A 20,389-nucleotide genomic window follows, 5' to 3' on the forward strand; every position below is an offset into this window, starting at 1 on the left:
AAACAAGCTACTCCTACAGTCCATTTCAATTGAACTATATTTTATTTTGAGGTCTGTATTATTCAAGCTGATTACAACTCAGTACTGTATCTGATCAACACCATTAACAAGCAGAGATCCCAGTCTTTCTGCTCTTCCCTTTTGATTGTTACTACTGGATTGATACACAGATACAATCTGTCGCTTCCTGTAGCCCCAGAATTGTGTTCTAACATTTCTCTATCCGTCTTTCCATCTTTTTTTTCTTTTAAACCTTTCATATGTATTTTGTGAGTACAATAAAGGAGTAAACCAGGAGACCAGAAGTTTGTCCACACCACCTCACCACAGTACAAGTTCTAAAACTCCCACCATCGTTGTGTCCCACTGTGAGGACGTGTGTGCGTGTCTAAAAGTTCAGTCAGTCAGTCCCACAGTTAACAACCTAACTCTATTCCTCAAAAAAATCCAGGATATAGCTCCCATGCTTGTGTAAGTCTGTCTCTCTCCTCTCTGTCAAAGGCAGGGATCAGAGCAGAAGTGTGCTTCAATGTGGTTAATCCTTGTGTGCGTCGGCTCGCTCCTCTGTGTCAGTGGAGTGTAAAGTCTTCAGTCCATCGGTGTTCAGTGCCCCTCCTAGTTGGGGTTAAGTCCAGGTAGAGCGGGTGGGTTGTGCATTGGTGGTCTTGTGTGGCTCAGCTCTCAGACTGGACCCTCTGCAGCGTGGACTGGAGGCAGGTCCTGGCTCCGCAGCACGACTCCAGGGCCTCGCTGGGTCTGGCGGGCCACACACACACACACACACTTTATAAAAGCAAAACATGCATTTTCCACTTAGTAGCACCAGAACAAGACTTGGCAACATTATGCGTGCAGAGCGCCTATTTGTGAGAGTACGAGAGGGAAACAGAGACAGACACGCTGTGTGTCCGCAGTCGGAGGGGGTACCTGTGAGCTGTGCCGCTGCCCCTCACACGTCCTTACCGGGACATGAAAGCCTCCAGCACGGCGATGTGCTCCTTGGGGAAGTAGTCCTGACGCACAGCGTGCTCCAGGGCCTGCAGGTGACCAGGCACCACGCGCACCGGCTTCACCTTGTCTTCGCTCTGACACCACACGGGCAGGGGAGGGGGAGAGAATGAATGTGAGGGACAGCAACAAAAATGTTTTCTCTCAAGGGGTTAAGTCTTCACTTGACCTTCAGGTTCACCTTCAGGTTAAGTGAAGAACCAACCTTCAGGTTAAGTGAAGAACCAACCGTCAGGTGAAGTGAAGAACCAACCTTCAGGTTAAGTGAAGAACCAACCTTCAGGTTAAGTGAAGAACCAACCTTCAGGTTAAGTGAAGAACCAACCTTCAGGTTAAGTGAAGAACCAACCTTCAGGTTAAGTGAAGAACCAACCTTCAGGTTAAGTGAAGAACCAACCTTCAGGTTAAGTGAAGAACCAACATGAAAGTTGGTGTCTCTCTGTAAGGACGATTCCCCTGTTGCCAGATATTATGAGTTGCGACGTAAGATGAGGGGACATCTTTTGTTCAAATAAAAACATTTCTCAACAGTCCCCCCCCCCCCCCAAACAGGATCAAAGCAGCATAAAAAGGATGATGTGTTTAATGGACACAAACCTTGAGGAGTCCCAGCATCACTAATATAGTTGATACAAAGGTGTAGCCTTCAAAGGAAGGACTGGAGAATGCTTTTCTTAGAACTGCATCTGCATGAGGAACAACAAAAAGGAAGAACTACATTTATTGTCTCTCTAAGACAGTCGTTCTCAAAGTGTGGTCGCCCCCGTAGTGGTCCGTGACAGCCACAAGTAAATTATTGCGACATTTCTCACATACAACTCAAAACGAAGAAAACACAGTCAGTAGTAGCCTATTAAAATGGGCTACATATGTTCCGCATTCTGACATCGCAGCCTCTGCATGGGTTGTACCAGAGCCTCTCTGGTTGTACCATGTGAGGGAGTTCTCACTTCCCAAAGAGTTGGTTGGGTCCATAGCCCGTGTTTTCTAAAAAGTTTTCTCAGATAGGCTACCAATTGCTGGGCCAGGCGGCCCAACCGTAACGATATGCGTCAGGGAGGATGGATGGGAGCAGGGCCGGAGTGATGGCATCACGAGACAAGGTTTTACCAATTGAAAAACATCTGTTTATTTGACATAAATCTCCAAAAACTATTTTGCGCTCAAATAATGGCCAAACATTTTGTGTGGAAAATAAATCCCTATCTGCATCACATCAAACCCATATGTCCTAGGTTTGGGCTAGAATATTTACAACGTCTGGCTCCGTGCTTGATTAACACTCGGATTGTTAAGCAGTCTCAAAACATGTATTTTTTTCTAAGCGGAAATTATAATTAACGGAATAGCCTACAATACATTATCCCAAAATCATGTGCCGCTAACAGTTGTATGGCACCAAGTCTGGAGGCCTGTTGTTCCGGGAATATAGCCCACTATTTAGTTAGATGGTCCCCAAGTTTTTTTTATTGGCCAAGTGGTCCTTGCTCTGAAAAAGTTTGAGAAACACTACTCTAAGAAAATAAGAAAGTTCCCTAATTTCCCTTATGGTAGAGGTTTAAGTCTTCTAAGAACAAAGTCTTTTCCACAGAAATAATGCTTCTAGAGTGAACACCCAATGCCTTGGATATCAAATATGAAATATAACCCGTTTCTTAGAGGGACTCTTACCGACACTGTCCAGTACTGCAGCCTTGACCTCCTCATCCTCCTCCTTGTACACTGAAGAGATCTTGAGGAAAGCCTCAGCAGTCTTACCAGCATCCACCACATCCACCTGTACAGACAAGACAGTCACACCACCTTTCCGGCTAACAGCACCATCTACCAGATCCTCTTCAGAGTCTCAAGTCTCGAGTCTTTTATTTTGTCAGGTACACAGAACAACACAAGGTCAGACTGGGCACTGAAATTCTTAAGACAAGACAACGCAAGCACCTGGCATAACATAACGTACACAGAACATAATTAACATATATGCTGAGTTTAAATAAGTGAAACTTCCTAAATATACAGATAGAAATAAATAATCCACTATACTAACCCTAATACTAAAACTTCCTAAATATACAGATAACAATAAATAATACACTATACTAACCCTAAATGCACATAGAATCTATTCAACCTATAACCTATTCTAACCTAGGTGGAGTACAGTACAATAGTGCAAAATTACAGATAGTGCAACCAGCAGCTGAGAGTGACAGTGTGTAAGTAACTAAGAGGACAATCAGTGACCAAGTCAATGACCATACAGGAGCCTGAGACTGAAGTACAGTGAGGTACAGTAGTGCAATTTTACTGATAGTGCGACCAGTAGCTGAAAGTAGTCAGACCAGGTGTAACCAGCAGGTGTGGAGGGATGAGATGGTGTGTGTGTGTGTGTACCTGTTGCTGGATTAGAACAGCCCTCTTGGCCCCCAATCGGAGCAGCTTGTCTGGGGAGGGAAAGCTAAGGAAGGAGGACACGTCTGGGGGCCGCGGGGCGGACGGGGGAGTGGACACCTGTGAGGGACAGGAAGGTCAGAGGTCAAGCAATAAGCAAAGTGATACGTTCTAATCTAGAGCCATATGGGTGCTATGTCTCCCTGGACAAGGACTGGTCTAATCTACAGAACAAGAGGGTCCTCTTCAATCCCAGAGTCTCTAACCTGGTTCACACTGCCATTCTCCTCCTCCTCTTCTTCTTCTTCCTCCTCCTCCTCCTCCTCTTCTTCCTCCTCCACCTCCTCCTCATCAACATCTTCCTCGTCATCCTCCTCATCTTCGTCTTCATCATCATCATCCTCTGGCTCCCCTTCGTCATCACTGGGAAATAAGACATGATGAGGAAACCAGCGTTAGGTAGCTTAGATATGGATTTGAAACACTTCACAACCCAGACCAATACGTTTCCACCTGTAAGTAGAAGATGACAGAGCATGTTTGTACTTTGAAACCCTCGAACCCACGTCCCAGTTGTGAAACACGTCAAATAAAAACTAAGGGCCTCATTTACTAACATTGCGACCGCAGCTTAATCTGCGCCTTTGCCCAACCGCAAATAGCGCAGAGTGTATTTCCACATTTTGCGTGGCATTTATCAAACCAGATCCTCATCGGGCAATCAGCGCCTTACTCAGCCCTTTAGTGTTAATTAGCGTGCCATTAAAAGACGGGAGAAATCGCTATTTTACGCCTGAAAAGGGCGCAATCCTGTTAGTAAATGAGGCCCTAAATGTGTGATTTACTGATATATTTTGCAAGGTCCAAGCAGACTTTGTTTGACTGTTTCTCTCCCAAAGAGCCATGCGTACCTGAGGGATCCCAGCAGGTTTCCCATGTCCATGCTGTCCATGGTCTCTCTCAGAGCTTCACACCCATCCTCTCCTAGACAGTTACCTGAGGAAAGGAAATGGACATAGTGTGGTGCTGATTCAGTTGCTAATTCAAACAGCTTTTAAACGAAGGATTCGAAGCATGGGACATGTAAAGAATGTTTAATGTAAACTGTGAGCGTACCATTCAGGTCCAGCTTCTCGAGGTGATCTTTGCCCTGGACAGCCTGTGCCACCACAAGAGCAGCTTCCTCTGTGATCTCCCCGAACGAAAGATTCAACTCCTGAGGGCAGAGACGAACGCAGGGTAATCCATTAGAACAAACGAGGAAAAATTCAACTCTATGAGTTTGAAAATCTGTCAAGCCGTGTAATAGATTTGTGACACGTGACGGAGATTGACAGAGACTGTGGCTACCATTCCACAGCCCCAGTAGCCCCTCCATAAACTAATAAGTACAATTACATTTTGTCATTTAGCAGACGCTCTTAACCAGAGCGACTTACAGTAAGTACAGGGACATTCCCCGAGGCAAGTAGGGTGAAGTGCCTTGCCCAAGGACACAATGTCATTTGGCGCTCCCAGGAATCGAACTGGCAACCTTCTGATTAATAGCCCGATTCCCTAACCGCTCAGCCATCTGACCCCCCTAGTACAACATCCAGTATGTCCCAAGAGGTGTCCCTGCACTGAAGGGGTGTTGCTCACCTTGAGGATGGGCAGGCCCTCTGACACGGTCTCTGCTATAGCAATGGCCCCCTCGGAACGCACCAGGCAGTCACCAAAGTTAATCACCTGGACACTGCGGAGATGTTTCAGGCCCTGGGGAAGGCGCAGAGACTGTTGGTCCAGCAATACACTCGCCACACACAAACACACGCATGTCGGCCAGTCCAAATGGGTGTACCTGGGCCATGGCGATGGCTCCTTTCTTGGTGAAGGTGTTGTCGTTGAGGTTGAGGACCCGGAGGTCAGGGTTGTGCTGCACGGCAGTGGCCAGGGCTGTCACCCCTGGGTGGTTGATGCCATTCTGGGGCATGTGCACCTCCTCCAGACTGCCCATCAACTGTGGAAAGGGGGGGGGAAAGAGGGTTCAGTGGACATGGAACTGATTCCACAGTAATGATCTAAATATCACAGTAATCAAAGACCCAATTATCTTTATCGCAACAATTTACAATTAACAACTCTGTATGTGTACAATGCGGGATGTGACTGCCATAGAATGTAATGGGAACAAGTCTAAGTGTGTATTTGTACCTGGAAGGCGTGGGCTAGAGCTGTAGCCCCATCGTTCTCTAGGCGGTTCCGTCCGGCGATGAACACTTTTAATCTGAGGGGGTTACCTTTGGCACTGGATTGTTTATGGCACTCTGTCAATGCTGCAGCCAAGATCTGCAAACAACACAAATACAGCTACATTGATGCTCTATGTATCTAAAGCAGCAGCCAAAACATGTCATCATAATGCCAGAAAAGCTTGATCAAGGCCAGTCACAGTACACTAGGTTCAGGCTAGTCACAGATAAGGAACAAATAAACTACCAGCTCTTTCAATAGTGAATCTCCATGCACTTTTTTCAAGTTTTTTCAAGTTCAAGTTGATGAACTAGATGTATATAGTGTCTAGGGAAACTGGTCTTATAACAATTCAGTTCAGTTCATCTTTATTAATTTCCTTGGGGAAATTTAGTTGCAGCATATGAGCATCTAAAACAATCAATCCCATACAACCAAAACAAACACATAACCCACATTTAAAGTAAATCACTTGAATTACTCTCCTACTAAACATTACCTACAATTTGAAAGCTTCACAGCTGAGGGGGATAAATGAATCGGTACTCCGATGGGTCTCATCTAAACCGGACACACTCACCTTTCCTCCTCCGATGCCCATGCCACAGTTATTGAGCTTCAGCTCCTGCAGTGTGTGGCAGGCAGTGCTTTTCAGCAGCCTCTCGATGCCCTTGACCCCATCCGGCCCAAACGCGTTGTCACTGAGGTCCAGCACGGTCAGCCTGGCCCCTGCCTTCATCAGGGCATCGCCCAGGGAGTTCTACCAACACGACAGACGGTCAAACGTTTTTGAGGCTCAGGCTCATTGTTGTGTCAAACATGCATCTTAGGCTCCTTTGCTCTCATAAGTAATCAGCGACCTGACATAGTTGCAGAGAGAGAGAGAGAGAGAGAGAGAGAGAGAGAGAGAGAGATAGGGAGAGAGAGAGAGAGAGAGAGAGAGAAAGAGAGAGAGAGAGACAGAGACAGACAGAGAGAGAGAGAGACAGAGACAGACAGAGAGAGAGAGAGAGAGAGAGAGAGAGAGAGAGAGAGAGAGAGAGAGAGAGAGCCTGCCTCTCCTACCCGCTGCTACGTTCACATAAGATGACTGATTAGTCGCAGTTAAGGTCCTGAGCAATAAAACACGCCCTGACACTGGATATCCATCGTTAGAAAAGGGGAGGTTCTGATTTGGAAATGCAATCCTGCATTCAATTGAGCAGCAGAGACATCTTACCAGAGCAGGAGGGATCTCAGAACGCAGTCGGCCAGTGAACATGTCACTCCAGTAACAGCACTGGAGAAGAGACACAGAAAGCAACAGCAAGAGAAATTGAGTGACACTGACAGCATTTCCGATGATCTTCTATCAACATGGCTTCTGGTTGGAACAGCCCAAACACCCCCACACTGAAACTTTTAAAGACAAGCCATAAACCACTCTACGGCTGGTTGGCACCTTAAACTCGCTCTTGGTCTCCAGAGCCTTAGCGATAGCCTGTGCAGCCTCCACACCAATGGTGTTCCCCTCCAGCCTCAGAGCCTGAAGACCCTGGAAGCCCTGGATCTCCTTAACAATTTCCTCCACTGACGGAGAAGAAAGGTGTGTGAGAAAGAGACAAATACAGAGAAAAAATGGTGAGTTAGAGAATTGTGTATGACATGCTATGGTGATCATGTCAAATTGGCATTTGAGATTTAGTGCTATAAAAATCAGATTTGACTGGAAATATCAAGAGAATATCAACATATGCCTGAATATTAAGGAAGACTTACATCAAGGTATAACATGTAAGGTGTACACTCACCAGACTCTGCATTGTCCAGTTTGCGCCCCTGGCCCTTATAACTCAACTCTCCCTCAACCACCTGAGTTTTGGCCAGAGAGTCAGCCAACTGTGATACATCATCGGTTGCCATTGGAACACCTATGCACATACACAAACACACTTATACCATGTGCCTGTTCTCTTTTATAAGCTCTAATGTTAAGTGCCCAAATGACAATCATTAGTTTACACGAATCTAACGGCCATGCAAGGATTATTGTGAGTACCTCAGTCATGAGCTAGTTTATTCTCATGCTGATTACTGCTGCCAACAACTAGTTTAGTACACAGCTAACTGCATAGCAAAGTATAGAGCTGGCATTTGAATATAGAGCTAAGCTTACGGGTAGTCGAAATGTTTCCCGTCATTTTAGTGCTAAATGTTTACATGCGACTCGACGTTCATTCTTAATAACCAAGCTACAAGTGGCAAGCACTAGAACGGCCTTCCAGCAACACACATTTGATGGTTAGCTAGCTAGCTAATGTTAAACAGCTAGCTCTTCCTTGTCAACTGTCTATAGACAACAGCTCTTATTGTTGTCAATTAAACGTATTTTGTGCAAATTATGGACAGTGTTTATAAGCTCACCAAATGCAAATGTTTATGGATCTCAACCCTGTTGTTAAGAGTGTTATGTTTAAGGCCGAAGCTAACACACTCGCTGTCTCCCGCTCGCTCTGTTCTTTCAAACCAGACCACACAACCCGGTCTGGTAAGTGAGAGAAACAGCGAGATGTGGGATGGGATTTGTAGTTCTGATAACATTTGGATAATGTCTTTCTTCAGTTGTTTTGCTATTAAAGGCAAGACCAACAACAAATCCGATTGTCATTTCAGTAAAAAAAATCTTGCGAAATGTAGTGTTGCATTTTATTTCATGTATTTGGATGTCGCCTTCCACGAACCATACTATCTGTAGGACCTTGATTCGGAAATACAATGGGGTAGTGGTGAGGGCTTTTCGAGGAATTGGAAGTGAAACTGTTCTGTTGAATCTGCTCACGTATGCTAGCTGCTAGAGAGAGATACAGTAGTATTCTTCAGGGTTGCAAAGAATATTGTTGTCCACGACGGGAAATGTTCTGTGCTGTTTGTGTAAACCTAAACACCCACTACTAGTTAAACAACGACTATATGTTTCTTGACAGGTGAGTCTCGAGTTTATTTGTTGCACGTTCTTGCAGAACATGTAATTAGGCGAACGCCCTTAACGTAGCTCTAGTACCTTTCTGTAAATATTTGTTTTATTTTACAGATAGTGTGGTCCTACAGTGTCCATCTGTATTTCTTTTATTCGTAAAAAGTATTTCATTAACAGTAGTTAATTAAGGACTGTACCTGCCACTCAGTCTGCAGATATTCTTCTAAAAGCCTGATGTTTACATCTGTTTTCGCGCATGTGATTGTGCAGCTATGGTGGACTCGGAACGGCAGAAACGCAAGAACGAAATACAGAAAGGACTTTCATTCATACGGTTAGAATAGATTCATACTAATATTGTGTTGCTATAGCTTTGCATAAAGATTTTTTTGTAAATGGCAAATTTATCAAATGAGTGGAAGGATATCGGTAAAGTTTTAGCTTTCACTTGTTGATATTGGAAAAAACTCGTTTCTCTTATAGGCCATCTTTGCCTTACCCAAAGCCCAACAGCAATGAGGTAAGGTTATGAAAACTGTATTTATCTTTTAAGACTGTCTATTGTGACCATGGTCATAATTCCCACAACATCAACTTACCGCCCCAAATATCTGTTGGAAGTTTGTGTGCATTCCCATTTCCCAAACATTTCCCAACTCCTTTCTCTTTACTTATCCTCCCTCTCTGTCCTTGCCCCTCCCACTGTTACTATCTCTGCTCCAGGGCGTTCTGACCCAGCTTATTTGCAACCTTCTGGATGAGGGGAATGTGTCATTCAGGGAGGAGCAGTGGGACCAGGCCATTACAAACTTTACGGAGGGGGTGAATGTGGCTCAGTATGCCCAGTCAAAAGACCTTGGCATCCCTCCAGCCCTGTTGGAGAGCCTATATGTGAACCGGGCCTGCACCTATCACAGTATGGTAAGATATATATATATATAGAGAGAGAAAAAATATCACTGATGTTGAGAATTGTATTATTATTGTTTTACACACGCACGCACGCACGCGCGCACACACAGACACACACACACACACACACACACACAAACCTCAGTCCACTATCATTGATTCCTTCCCTCTCAGGAGAAGTATGAGCAGTGCATTCAGGACTGTGACCATGCGCTGGCAGTGTGTAAGGGCAGTCGCAGGGCTCTGTACAGGAAGGCCCTATGTCTTAAGGAGCTGGGACGATACAGGGAGGCCTACAACTGCAGCATCGGCTGCCTGCTCACGGCTCCTAACGTAAGTCATCTATAGGACAGTCGCAAGACAACTTCATAGAGATTTATATCTCTATGGCCCCATGCTTAGTTATCACACTTTCACATGATAAGTTGATTGAGGTGATATAATTATTGGACTTTTGTAAGTGACTACTGTTCGTACGGATAGTTTGTGTCCTTATATCATTTTTTTGATCTTTCCTCGTAGGACAAACAAGCCAACGAGCTGGCACGGGAACTGGCTAATAGACTGGGCATGAGGGTCCGCAAAGCCTATGTTAGCTCCAAGGTGAGCATCCTTTTTTCAGACTTGTTCCAGGACTGTAAGGGGGTTGCTAAAAGCAGTTGATCTCTACTTTCATAACATTCTCCATAACAACTTTGAAAATGTTGATCATAAAGAGTAATTGAAACTCCATATTGAGTATTTGAATCCCCCCACCCCCCCCCATAAAGGAGCCAGCTTCTACTGGAGGTGACAGTAATGGTACCACAGGTCCTCATGTGAATAAGGCAAGTGCTCTACTGTAAATACTGTAAGTGATTGAACTGATGTTTCATATATTGCGGGATGTTAGCAAAGTGAGCCAGTGCCATCTTTTTTTCTTCTTCCTTCTCACCCTCTAGATTTCAGCCAATAGAATGGATTCCTTGAGGGACATCGCACCAAGTAGGAATGACCCTGAAAGCGAGTTTAGATGATCATCACCGTCAGTACATGCCGGAAACCGCTGTCCATTTCAACTCTTGTTCCTTCTCCTCTTCTGTCCCATTTTCAGGTGGCTTCTCAGATACGCCTCCACCTTCCAGGATACCAGGACGTGATGGTGACACCTCACTTCCTGCAGCTGGACCTATGAGTTCCAGCCGGTCTGTCGACAGCCCTGGACAAGCCCCCCAAGGCCTTCTCCACTCAGGGCCCGAGGCCCCGGGAGACTTGGATTTGATAGGGGATGATCTGGACACCCTCCTGGACAGTTTTTCTAATGAGCCAGGAGCAACTGAGGTGAGCATCAGGTTGCATGACAAGTTGAGAATAACAACAACAACAAAAAGGTTGCGTATTTTTCATTCCGTTTTCTGGGATTCATAACCATCGTTCATAACCAACTCCCCCCCCCCCCCCCCCACCCATGTCCCTCACCCAAACCCATCTCCAGGCTTCCTTTCCCACTGAGCCCTGCATGTTCACATCGCGCCCTGTTCAGACTTATGGCCTGGCCCTCCCCGCGCCCTCTCCCAAGCTCCCCCCAGCATTCTTCACCTCTGCTGTCAGCCAGCTCAACTCCCTGGACACCTTTCGCCCCAAAGGGGAGGACCCCAGCACAGCACCGAGTTCCCAGGATTCCCTTGATGGCCTGGATGCCTTGGATAATTTCCCAGCTCATGGAGGGGGTGGCGATGGCAGTGCCCACCAACCAGCACTAAATGCCCTGATGGAAATGAATGCCCTGGATGCTTTAGACAACCTGGCCCCCTTTCTAGGCAGTGGAGCTGAGTCTTCCCCCAGGGCAGCCACCGGAGACGAATTGAGCGACCTTGACCTCGAGGGACTTGACTTCTTGAATGCCCCCGACAGCGTCCCTGTCCTGGGTGATGAGGGCCCACCTGAAATGGCTGTGTATCCCCTGAAAGCACTGGATTCCCTCGATTCACTCGACACTTTCTCGCCACTAGAGGGCACCTCTGCACCCACACTCACATCCAAGGTAGTTGGCGGAGGCAGGCTGGTCTCCCCCTCTGAGTTCACTCAGTCTGGTGAGTGTACTGAGGGTAGGATTATGTAAAAAGAAAAAACACATAGTATTGTTTTGGTACAATACAGTAAAATGTATGTGTTTAATAGAATGTCTCCTCTTTTAACAAGGTGATGGGAGGTCCCTCAGTGCACCGCCTGCATCACGCTCAACCAAGTCTAACTATGCTGTGAGAATTGTATTTTTCTCTAGATTTTTTTCTCATTGACGTGTTTGTCTTGATAGCATTCTAACTGAAAGCTGTTTTGCGTTCCAGAACAACCATGGAGGCTCAGTCATGTCCCGGCTATACCAGAACCCTCTGGCCTCCACCCACATATTCCTGCAGGCCTGCTTCACCTGTTACATCAGCACAGGTCGCACCCCCACCCTGCACACACACACACACTCTGACCTCCCCCCTCTCTCTTTCTAACTCTGCCCCCCTTCTTGCCTCCCAGGCCCGGGGATCTTTGATGTCCAGCACCAGCCAGACTTGGTCCATAACTGCAGGCGGGACATCCTGCTCTGCAGAAGCAGGGCAGAGTCTCTCTGGATGAGAGTGAGGCCGAGGCCCATCAAGAACCAGGTCTTAGGACACTATGTCCTCTGCAAGGGTGAGGACTGCTAAGCTCTGTTCACACTACTTCAGTTGGGTATTATCATTCAATTTCAGACCACCCTCAGGTCATGATTAGTACTTCCGCTCAATTTTCATTTTGCTTCTGTACTGCATCTGGGCTTAAGGTATATTGGTCAGAAGTCTCGTGTAAACTTTTTACTGGTCCAAATCAGTAACAGAGGTAGTGGCTAAGAACGATGACGTTGATGTTGTGCGGTAGTTGTAGTTCCGTAGTGGCGGCGGAGAAAGATGCGAGCTAAGCCATTCGGTCCGTTGTGGCAACGCTGGCGAATATTCAGAAGTTAAAGCCGGAGCAAGAACAATTTTTGATCCACACTGGGTTCGTTTGATTTTCCAGCTACGGCAGCTAGCTCCGTTAGTGGTGAAGCAGTTGGCTAAGGCGAACGCTAGCAATTGGTTATGGCAGATCCAGAGTGGCTCTTGGCAGACCCAATAGTTTTAAACTTCAACAGAGTACCCGCCTTCAAGGAAGTTAACGCTTGCCAATGGATCGAGCCCAGACTCTCTGTACAAATACAATGACGAGAGTCCGGTTAGGACCAGGCTAGGTCATGATAGCTTCAGTTTGTTTACGTACATACTGTTCTGTGGTCCGAAGGAAGAACTTCACCTACAGATGATGTTTACAGTGTTCCTTAACCTACACAAACACTAGAATAATAAGTAATATTGAGCTCACAGACTGGGTGAAACCCACATGAACACCAGTGGTTAGAGTAAAGGCCATTTGGGTAATGACCAAAGATTCACCTCAATGTCAAGAAGAAACATGTAGCATATCAAAACAAGGAAGTTAACACTACATAGTTATATAAAAGGATGCTACCTAATATCAATGTATAAAGTACTAGTAAAAACCGAATAAAATGTCTGCACAGACATCTGAATACAAATGATGTGCCGCATATAGCAACCTAACTAAAGCAATGCAGATATTGTGGAAGATCACTCAATCCACACACAATCATTCTCACTCTTCACTTATGCTGTGACATCAATTCTACTTTTCCTTTCACTAACGGCAATCAGATGGAGAGTTGTAGAATCAAGGAAAGCCACAAGTCAAGAGACACAAGTCTCTTAGAGGCTTTGCAAAGTCAGAGAGCCCATCATACAGTATTAACACTTGATATATAAAAACAGGACATTCCAGCCCATTTGTTCAAATAATTCAGAAATGAGTGCCAGTTAATCACTCTCCACTAGGCTCTGCACCTGGTGGTGCCGTTCTAACACAACACAGATTATCCATATCAGCTGTGTCTTTGACCGACGAACACAGAAGGAGAGAGAAAGATGGTTCCAAGGAATACAAAATGGCATAAGAATTTTGCCCTACATAGAGGCCTTCAAAGTTACAAAGTTACATTATCACTGTAACACTAACTCACTCCTTGTTACAACATAAAACAAATCTAAATGTTAACAGCCTGTTCGACGGTTACTTAACTGTTTTTTATGCAAAACGTTGATAAAAATACAAATCCTGGTGTCCCACAGTGTGTGAGTATGGTTTCGTGGTTGATTTAGAGAGGTTTGGAGAACCGTGTCCTGTTTGCACTAAACGGCCCTGTAAGGATCCGATCTCTTAACAGGTAGACCGGACAGAGGCACGACAATTAGAAAAAGGTTGACTCGGTTTATAAGCAACGACGAGGATCATGCCACCACTCCACAACAGAGTGGCCAGCATGAGTGAGAAACATGTCTCTCAGAAAGTTACTATATACATGAGCTGGACAGTACAAATATAGTAACCACCAAAACATGTCCTTAAACGGTACACATTCCATGACTTCATGCACAGGGAAAACAACACACAGGTGATGCGGTCATAACTCATTGCTTGTACTATTTTCTGCATGTTGCTCTTTCCAAAGGTGAAAGTGCCCATTCTCCTATCTATATGTGTATTGTCAGGGGCTCGCTGCGTGACCTCTTGACCACAGCAAGAGACGACCTCGCATATGTATAGAAAATCTGCATATCAGGCCCCAAAAAACAAACACTTTTCAAAACGTCGATGCCTACTCACAAGTGTGTTCATAAAGGTGGTAGTTGATGGCCGTGTCCCCTTTTCCCGCTATCCAGAGATACTGCAGTCTGGCTTGAAGAAAGGCTGTAAGTTTGGGGAGGCCTGCATGTTTGCCTTCTGCCAGCAGGAGATTGACGTGTGGACCCAGGAGAGGAGGGGAGCTCTGAACCGGGAGCTGCTGTTCGGCCCGCCGGACACCAGCCCCGGATCTGTCCCCACGATCAAGCATCTGCTGCAGCTCTACAATGGCATGTTCATCTTCCTCTGTAAGGTAAAGTGGACACAAACAAGAACAGACAAGCACACAAAAGCATGAGCTTATTTCCTCATTTGACCATTGCAATTATTGGCGCTCTGTATTCACCCATTGTCCCTGTGGAGGAAAAAGTCCTTGTTTTCAACCGGGTTTGCGGGGAAGGTCTTCGAAAGATATCAAACAGAACCCAGTTTAGTTATTGTAGGAGTTTGTTCAAAAGGATTTAGATGAAAAATACAGTCAAAGACGGAATCTCTTTCAAAGTCAAGATGGCTTGATGGTTTATTCAGCAACGCAGCAGCAGTACACGTAAGACAGAAAAAGCAATCACGCACGTGAACACATTTTACTATATAGGCTGATGGGGGGAATATCTCCTGCCCTGCATGGTGTTTTCACAATGCTCTAGAACAGGGGTGGGCGATCCTGGTCCTCAGGGGCCACTGTCCTGCATGTTTTAGATGTTTCCCTGCTCCAACACACCTGATTCAAATGAATGGTCATTACCTGGCTTCCACAGAGCTTGATAACAACCCATTCATTTGAAACAGGTGTGCTGGAGCAGGGAAACATCTAAAACATGCTGGACAGCGGCCCCTGACGACCAGGATTTATTTTCGATAAAGCCAACATGCGTGCGCACAGTCCCTATATCTAATGTCTACTCAAAACCTTTCTCTATGTTCCCTTTTCTTCTCAATCCCTAGTTCACCCCTTCTCCCCATCCAGTATGTGTCACCCGACCTCCATATGTATCTCTTCACTTCCCTGGCTAGGTCAGCTTGGCCTGCCACTCTTAAGGACCTAGATCCTGGAATCGGAGGCAAACCAACCACAGGCCTTCAATCATGAATTTTCCCAGCTGTTAGCCCTTGGCACCTCCCTTCCTCACTGTCCTAGAGAGCCAAGCACACAACAGTCTCCTATAATGCTGACTCACCATGGCCCCCCTTTCTCCTTCCAGAACATTCTATTTTCCTCTGGCACCATATCTGCTGTTGCCTTTTTCTCAACCTTCCAAAACCCCTGACTAGTTCAGGACATGTTTCTCTGCAAAACTAGGCCTATCTTCCTCACCACTGAGTACCACCCATGCCTGCCACCCTGCCCAATGATCAATAAACCACAACATTATACAGAAAAATAATGAACCAATGAACCAACTGGTTAACCAGTTCAAACAGACTCATTGACTAACCAATAGATGGACCCATTGGTAAATACTGATGCATCAGAGATCCGTTCAATTTTACATACAGTTTCTCAGGCTTATCTAGGTCTCCAAGGTCAGTCTCCTTCCCTGGTTCCCTCAGGCTGAAGGATAATGACAGGGTCACTCTGGTCATTTCTAGACAGTACCTAGTCCCATGTCACTCTTAAAAAAAAAACTAATTTAAATCCTCAGCAACTATAGCTCCCTCCACACATATTTTTTACAAGTCCATCCTAACCTTGAGCGACTACATATTTCATATCAAATAACTGAATGACCAAATGTTTTCAAATCATAGAACAAGCATAGATCAAACTAACTTCAAACCTCTTCTTCCTCTCCTCTACGTTTCTGTGTATCTTTCCTTTTGTGTCGCCTTTCGTGGTCTCTCGGCCTCCTCTCTCTTTGTCTTGCGCTCCATTTCCTGGTGTGTCAGGAGTGTTACGACAGTAAGCCCAGGATCATAAGTAAGCGCAGTGAAGAGGCCCCGAACGTGTGCTCCAACCTTTCTGCTCCTCACCCGTTCGACGGCAACAAGTAAGTGACCTTCTTCCCACCCACACACCACACACTCCAACCCCCTGATGGATGTTCCCAAACACTGAAATTCCATACACGGGCACACACAGACTAAATTCACACACACACACACATACACGCTCTGGATAAGAGTGTCTGCTAAATGACTAAATGTAAATGATTAGTCATCTGAATAAAAAAACATACACATACACACAAAACTTGACTAGCCTTGACCCCCCCCCCCCCCCCCTGTTCCTGGCAGGTGCCTGGTCCACGCGGTGAGGTCCACCAGCGTGAGCTACAGTAAGATCCGCCCTCTGCACGCCCTGGGCCATCATGACGTGTGTCGCCATGCCATCCGCTACGGCTGCCAGCGGGGGGACGCCTGCCAGTTTGCCCACTCTGTCATCGAGCTCAAGTGTTGGATGCTGCAGAGAGACACAGGTGCAGTCGCGTCCATCAGTTGGGCAAAGAGTGCGTGCGAAACATTCGAACACACAGTCGCAGAGACGATCTCGGGAGGATTTTCTCACGATCTGCGTTCTCATCTTCTGCCAGTAGATGGCAGTAGCGGTCATGTCGTTCTCTGTTGTTTTTTGCTGTCTGTGTGTGTGTGCTTATGTGTGTCTTTTACCCAGGTATCACTCCTGAAGAAATTGTGCTTGAGTCTACAAAACACTGGCAAAAACTGGAGCAGAATGCACACAAGCAAAGAGGGAACAAAGTAAAAAATAATTCTGATTGCACAACAGCAGCTTTTTACACCTCGATAACCTGTCGCTTTCAAATAAATATGGCGTATAGCTTTTGTGTAGATAAAGTCTTTAGCTTGTTTAAGATACAGTATTTAGCTTGTATATCTCCATATCCGTAGGTTTGATTCATTCTCTCTTTCATTTTCTCATATTTCCATCACTGATGCTTATGGCTGCTGCATCTGTGTGTTTCTCATGAACCTAAAGCCGGTGAGCGTGCCACAACCTCGAGCAACAGGAGGCGCAAGAGGAGGAGGAAGTAAAGGTCTGAACATGAGGATGAAGTTTGTCTGTGGTCAGTGCTGGAAGGACGGTCTGGTCAGTGAGCCAGATAAAGCCCTTAAGTATTGCACAGCCAAAGCCAGGCACAGGTAAGGACACAGCCCAACTAGTACATACTATTGAGAGTGCACTCTATGTTGAGTGCTTTTACCTCTGTTTAGCTCCGAGCCCCTTCTTGAGATTACTGCACAGTAGTAGGGACACAGTACCAGCCCCTCTACGTTATTCTGCTCCACCCTCCTTTATATTCCTCCTGCCCCCTCATCCCTCCCTTCCTCTCTCTCTCTCTCTCTCTCTCTCTCTCCCTCTCTGTCTCTGTCTCTCCCAAGCTCACACACACACTTCCCTGCTTCTCATCTTTCCTCCCCCTCTCCACGTATGCTAATTGCGGTTTTCATATTCTCACTTCCCCTTCTTCACACGTCCTCTTCGGTCCCAGCTGGACAAAGGAGCGCCGGGTGCTGTTGGTGATGTCCCTGGAGAGAAAGAAGTGGGCGATGGTGCGCCCTCTTCCCTATGCCAAGACCTTCCCCCAGCAGTACGAGGTACGTCCACTTCTCCTCGTATTCCTCCACTCCCCCCCCCCCCCCCCCCCCCCCCCCCCCCCCCCCCCTCAGATACGGAACTATTTTACGTGAATAACGTACAAAGGAGCCTTAGGTCTTGCTGGAACCTGACTGGCCGTGACGGTGCGCAAACGTGTCCCTCCTCAGATATGCGGCCACATAGCGAAGCAGAGGAAATGCACTTTTACTGGGAACTGCACCTACGCTCACAGTCTGGATGAGAAGGAAGTGTGGACGTACATGAAGAACCATAACTGTATGTGAACCCGCACACTGTAAACTGCTGCTCGTTTTTTTTTTTTGCTCGCTACGTTATTTTGCTTCTGTGCTTGTGCTGTTTTGCTTCTAACCTATCTTTGTATATTTATTTATGCTGTATGCTATATATTTATTTGTATATACATGTTTTTTTTGTGATGCGACTTTAGATGTTTAGATGTTCGCTTGCCAGGTGACAATAATTGTACCTTCCTGATGATGCTATGTGGTGCATGTGACAAATAAACCTTTGACACGGTCACATTCGCTGCTCTTTGTTCACAGTATGTCTGTCTCTTTGTTCACATTCCCTATCCTGAAGTGAGTCGGGCCGGACCAGAGGTGTAACATTTCTTGTGATCCCCTTTCTGCAGTGAAAGATATGCAGCAGATGTACGACATGTGGATGTCTCTGACCAGTCAGGACCGACAGCCTGATGGTGCCTGGCTCTCCCAACCTCCCGTTTGCTCCGAGGAGAAGTACATCGTCATGCCAACCGACTTTGCTGAGCCAATGGTGAGCGGCTCGACGCGCCTCCGCGCGCTTCCATCCGCGCAGGCGCGGCGCCATTGCGGTTTCTGATGCGTCGGATTGCTGTGTTTGTGCGTTTGTGACAGAACGGCTTCCACTGCCGTCTCTGCGGGAGGCACAGTAACGGCGAGCGCCAGTGGCAGAGGCACATCTCCTCCGAGAAGCACAAGGACCGAGTGTTCAGCTCCGAGGGCGAGGACGAAAGCCTGGCCTGGGCCTACCGCTTCCCCGGGCCCAGCTTCGCCCTGTGCCCCAGGTGAGTCTCGTCTGTGTGAGGCCGTATTGCTCATTCAGCCCTTTGTGATTCACTCTGATCACTGAGGCTTACGAGTCGCAGAGGTTACGCCTTTAAGTTTATGATGTGGAGATTATTGTAGAGCCAGAGGGGTGGAGCTCTTACCTGGGCAAACGACAACATGAACCAAAGTTGCTATGATTGACAGGCTGGAGAGCGTCTGTGAGGATGGTGTGAGCTGCGACTACGCCCACAGCGAGGAGGAGCTGGTGGAATGGAAGGAGAGGCGGGACTTCCTGCGTCGCAAGCTAGCCAAGGCCCGTGAGGACATGCTCATCATGCCAAACGAGTTTGACTTTGGGAAATACAACTTCCTCCTTCAGGGTTGAAACCCCTGTTTCCCTATTCACATTACATTCATTCATCCTGTGTCAAGCAATGCATACTACAGTATACACACTAACATACACAAACCACACAACATCTACCCACATACTCCTACCACATACTCAATAGATTTTGCGGTCCCCTGTCATTTTTATTTTGCTTACTCTTCTGTCGGTCTACAAACACAGACCCATCAATGGGCTAGGTTGACTGGCTTACTTTAGAGTAAAACTTCAGACTTAAACGTTTTTACTTTGACCTGTTGATAAACGTTTAGTCAATTGAAAGTATCTCTGTGCTGACTAACTAGACCAGTGCTTTGAAGTCATTCAAAGAAAGAACCATGTGTGTGTGCCTAAATGGTCTGTTCATAATATCTTTGCCGGAATGTTATTTGCAATCTTTGTTTAACATTATCTCTGCACTTTGAGTTAACAGAAGGGGACCTTCCCAGTTAACCAGTGGTGCACTTCCATGGATTGGATGTAGAATTCTGATGACTGATGTCCCCCTTTGATGAGTGACTGGCTCTATAATGTATGGGTAACTGGGGTGCTTGCATGGCATCCTACTATATGGCAGGAGTGTAGGGGCCTCTTTTAACTGAGGAGTGTTTGAGGCAAAGGACTGCAACTTCCAGAGGATTTACCTCTGAATGTGTAGTTGACCCATAAATTATACCAAATACAAGTATGTTTTGCTTACACCACAGACAGAAAGATGTATTTTGTGCATGGAGAATATTGAATGTAATAGCAAGAAACTGCTTGTAGCACAACATAATCGCAAAATTGTGAATGAGCAAATGATATAATTTCAGATTAACCACTTCTCTTAAACTGAATGCACTAAAGTTGTGTACATTTTTAGTTTATTGAGTCAATCCCATGTTCTTCTAGTGGGTCATTCAGTGCCTTGAGATCAATGACATGACTGTGGAAAACACAAACAGTGTGGAAAGGTTCAGTAGCCCACACATCAGTGGTGATAATGTTGGAAGGCTGTGTTTCCAGACAGTGTGTACTGTATTATTTGAATTAATATACAGGAAAAGCAGAATGTAATGTAGGTTACTTTTATTTGTGAATGACAGCTGTTTATCATTTATTTTGTTACAGAATAAACTTTTTTAAGAGGGTTGTTTTACTTGTTTTCTATT

General features: G+C 46.0%; 2 protein-coding genes across 5 annotated transcripts; one reads left to right on the forward strand and one right to left on the reverse strand.

Annotated features, from left to right (window-relative positions):
• Positions 1 to 19: 19 nt before the first annotated feature.
• On the reverse strand, positions 20 to 8,151 carry LOC146253814 (ran GTPase-activating protein 1-like). Of its 2 annotated transcripts, none has more exons than XM_084678746.1 (16): positions 8,032 to 8,151; positions 7,419 to 7,538; positions 7,070 to 7,197; positions 6,848 to 6,907; positions 6,209 to 6,388; positions 5,590 to 5,724; positions 5,237 to 5,395; positions 5,038 to 5,151; positions 4,513 to 4,612; positions 4,308 to 4,392; positions 3,663 to 3,819; positions 3,400 to 3,516; positions 2,680 to 2,785; positions 1,606 to 1,694; positions 964 to 1,085; positions 20 to 756 (listed from the first exon to the last, which is right to left on the reverse strand). In XM_084678746.1, the coding sequence occupies exons 2-16, from the start codon at positions 7,528 to 7,530 to the stop codon at positions 675 to 677; spliced, it is 1,746 nt and encodes a 581-aa protein (XP_084534872.1). In that variant the 5' UTR covers positions 7,531 to 7,538; positions 8,032 to 8,151; the 3' UTR covers positions 20 to 674. The 2 variants fall into 2 exon arrangements, with proteins under 2 accessions (XP_084534872.1, XP_084534873.1); XM_084678747.1 differs by having other exon boundaries at positions 928 to 1,085.
• LOC146253815 (zinc finger CCCH domain-containing protein 7B-like) lies at positions 7,187 to 20,366 on the forward strand. 3 transcript variants are annotated; one of them, XM_084678743.1, is made up of 23 exons: positions 7,187 to 7,248; positions 8,855 to 8,918; positions 9,068 to 9,104; positions 9,308 to 9,505; positions 9,671 to 9,829; positions 10,019 to 10,099; positions 10,267 to 10,323; positions 10,438 to 10,480; positions 10,590 to 10,816; positions 10,971 to 11,568; positions 11,678 to 11,736; positions 11,824 to 11,923; positions 12,008 to 12,163; positions 14,281 to 14,495; positions 16,130 to 16,230; positions 16,478 to 16,659; positions 16,854 to 16,939; positions 17,178 to 17,341; positions 17,692 to 17,797; positions 17,966 to 18,074; positions 18,451 to 18,593; positions 18,695 to 18,864; positions 19,052 to 20,366. In XM_084678743.1, exons 2-23 carry the CDS (start codon positions 8,857 to 8,859, stop codon positions 19,230 to 19,232), a joined length of 3,234 nt encoding a protein of 1,077 aa, XP_084534869.1. In that variant the 5' UTR covers positions 7,187 to 7,248; positions 8,855 to 8,856; the 3' UTR covers positions 19,233 to 20,366. The 3 variants fall into 3 exon arrangements, with proteins under 3 accessions (XP_084534869.1, XP_084534870.1, XP_084534868.1); XM_084678742.1 differs by lacking the exon at positions 7,187 to 7,248 and adding an exon at positions 8,254 to 8,591; XM_084678744.1 differs by lacking the exons at positions 7,187 to 7,248; positions 17,966 to 18,074; positions 18,695 to 18,864; positions 19,052 to 20,366 and adding an exon at positions 8,247 to 8,591 and having other exon boundaries at positions 18,451 to 18,526.
• The last annotated feature ends 23 nt before the right edge of the window (positions 20,367 to 20,389 follow it).

This window comes from Hypomesus nipponensis, chromosome 17 (genome assembly GCF_054491055.1).
Source record: "Hypomesus nipponensis isolate SF chromosome 17, ASM5449105v1, whole genome shotgun sequence".
NCBI lineage: Eukaryota > Metazoa > Chordata > Actinopteri > Osmeriformes > Osmeridae > Hypomesus > Hypomesus nipponensis.

What these genes read in the sequence shown, in the direction of transcription:
- LOC146253814 (XM_084678746.1), bottom strand. Translation starts at nt 7,530, where the DNA reads ATGGCAACCGATGATGTATCACAGTTGGCTGACTCTCTGGCCAAAACT. An exon ending in AGACCAAGAGCGAGTTTAAG is followed by an intron (nt 6,908 to 7,069) that starts GTGCCAACCAGC and finishes TCTCTTCTCCAG; the next exon opens with TGCTGTTACTGGAGTGACAT. An exon ending in AGGGCCTGCCCATCCTCAAG is followed by an intron (nt 4,613 to 5,037) that starts GTGAGCAACACC and finishes CTCTGCCCTCAG; the next exon opens with GAGTTGAATCTTTCGTTCGG.
- LOC146253815 (XM_084678743.1), top strand. Translation starts at nt 8,857, where the DNA reads ATGGTGGACTCGGAACGGCAGAAACGCAAGAACGAAATACAGAAAGGA. An exon ending in CAACCAAGTCTAACTATGCT is followed by an intron (nt 11,737 to 11,823) that starts GTGAGAATTGTA and finishes TTTGCGTTCCAG; the next exon opens with AACAACCATGGAGGCTCAGT. An exon ending in CCGACTTTGCTGAGCCAATG is followed by an intron (nt 18,594 to 18,694) that starts GTGAGCGGCTCG and finishes CGTTTGTGACAG; the next exon opens with AACGGCTTCCACTGCCGTCT.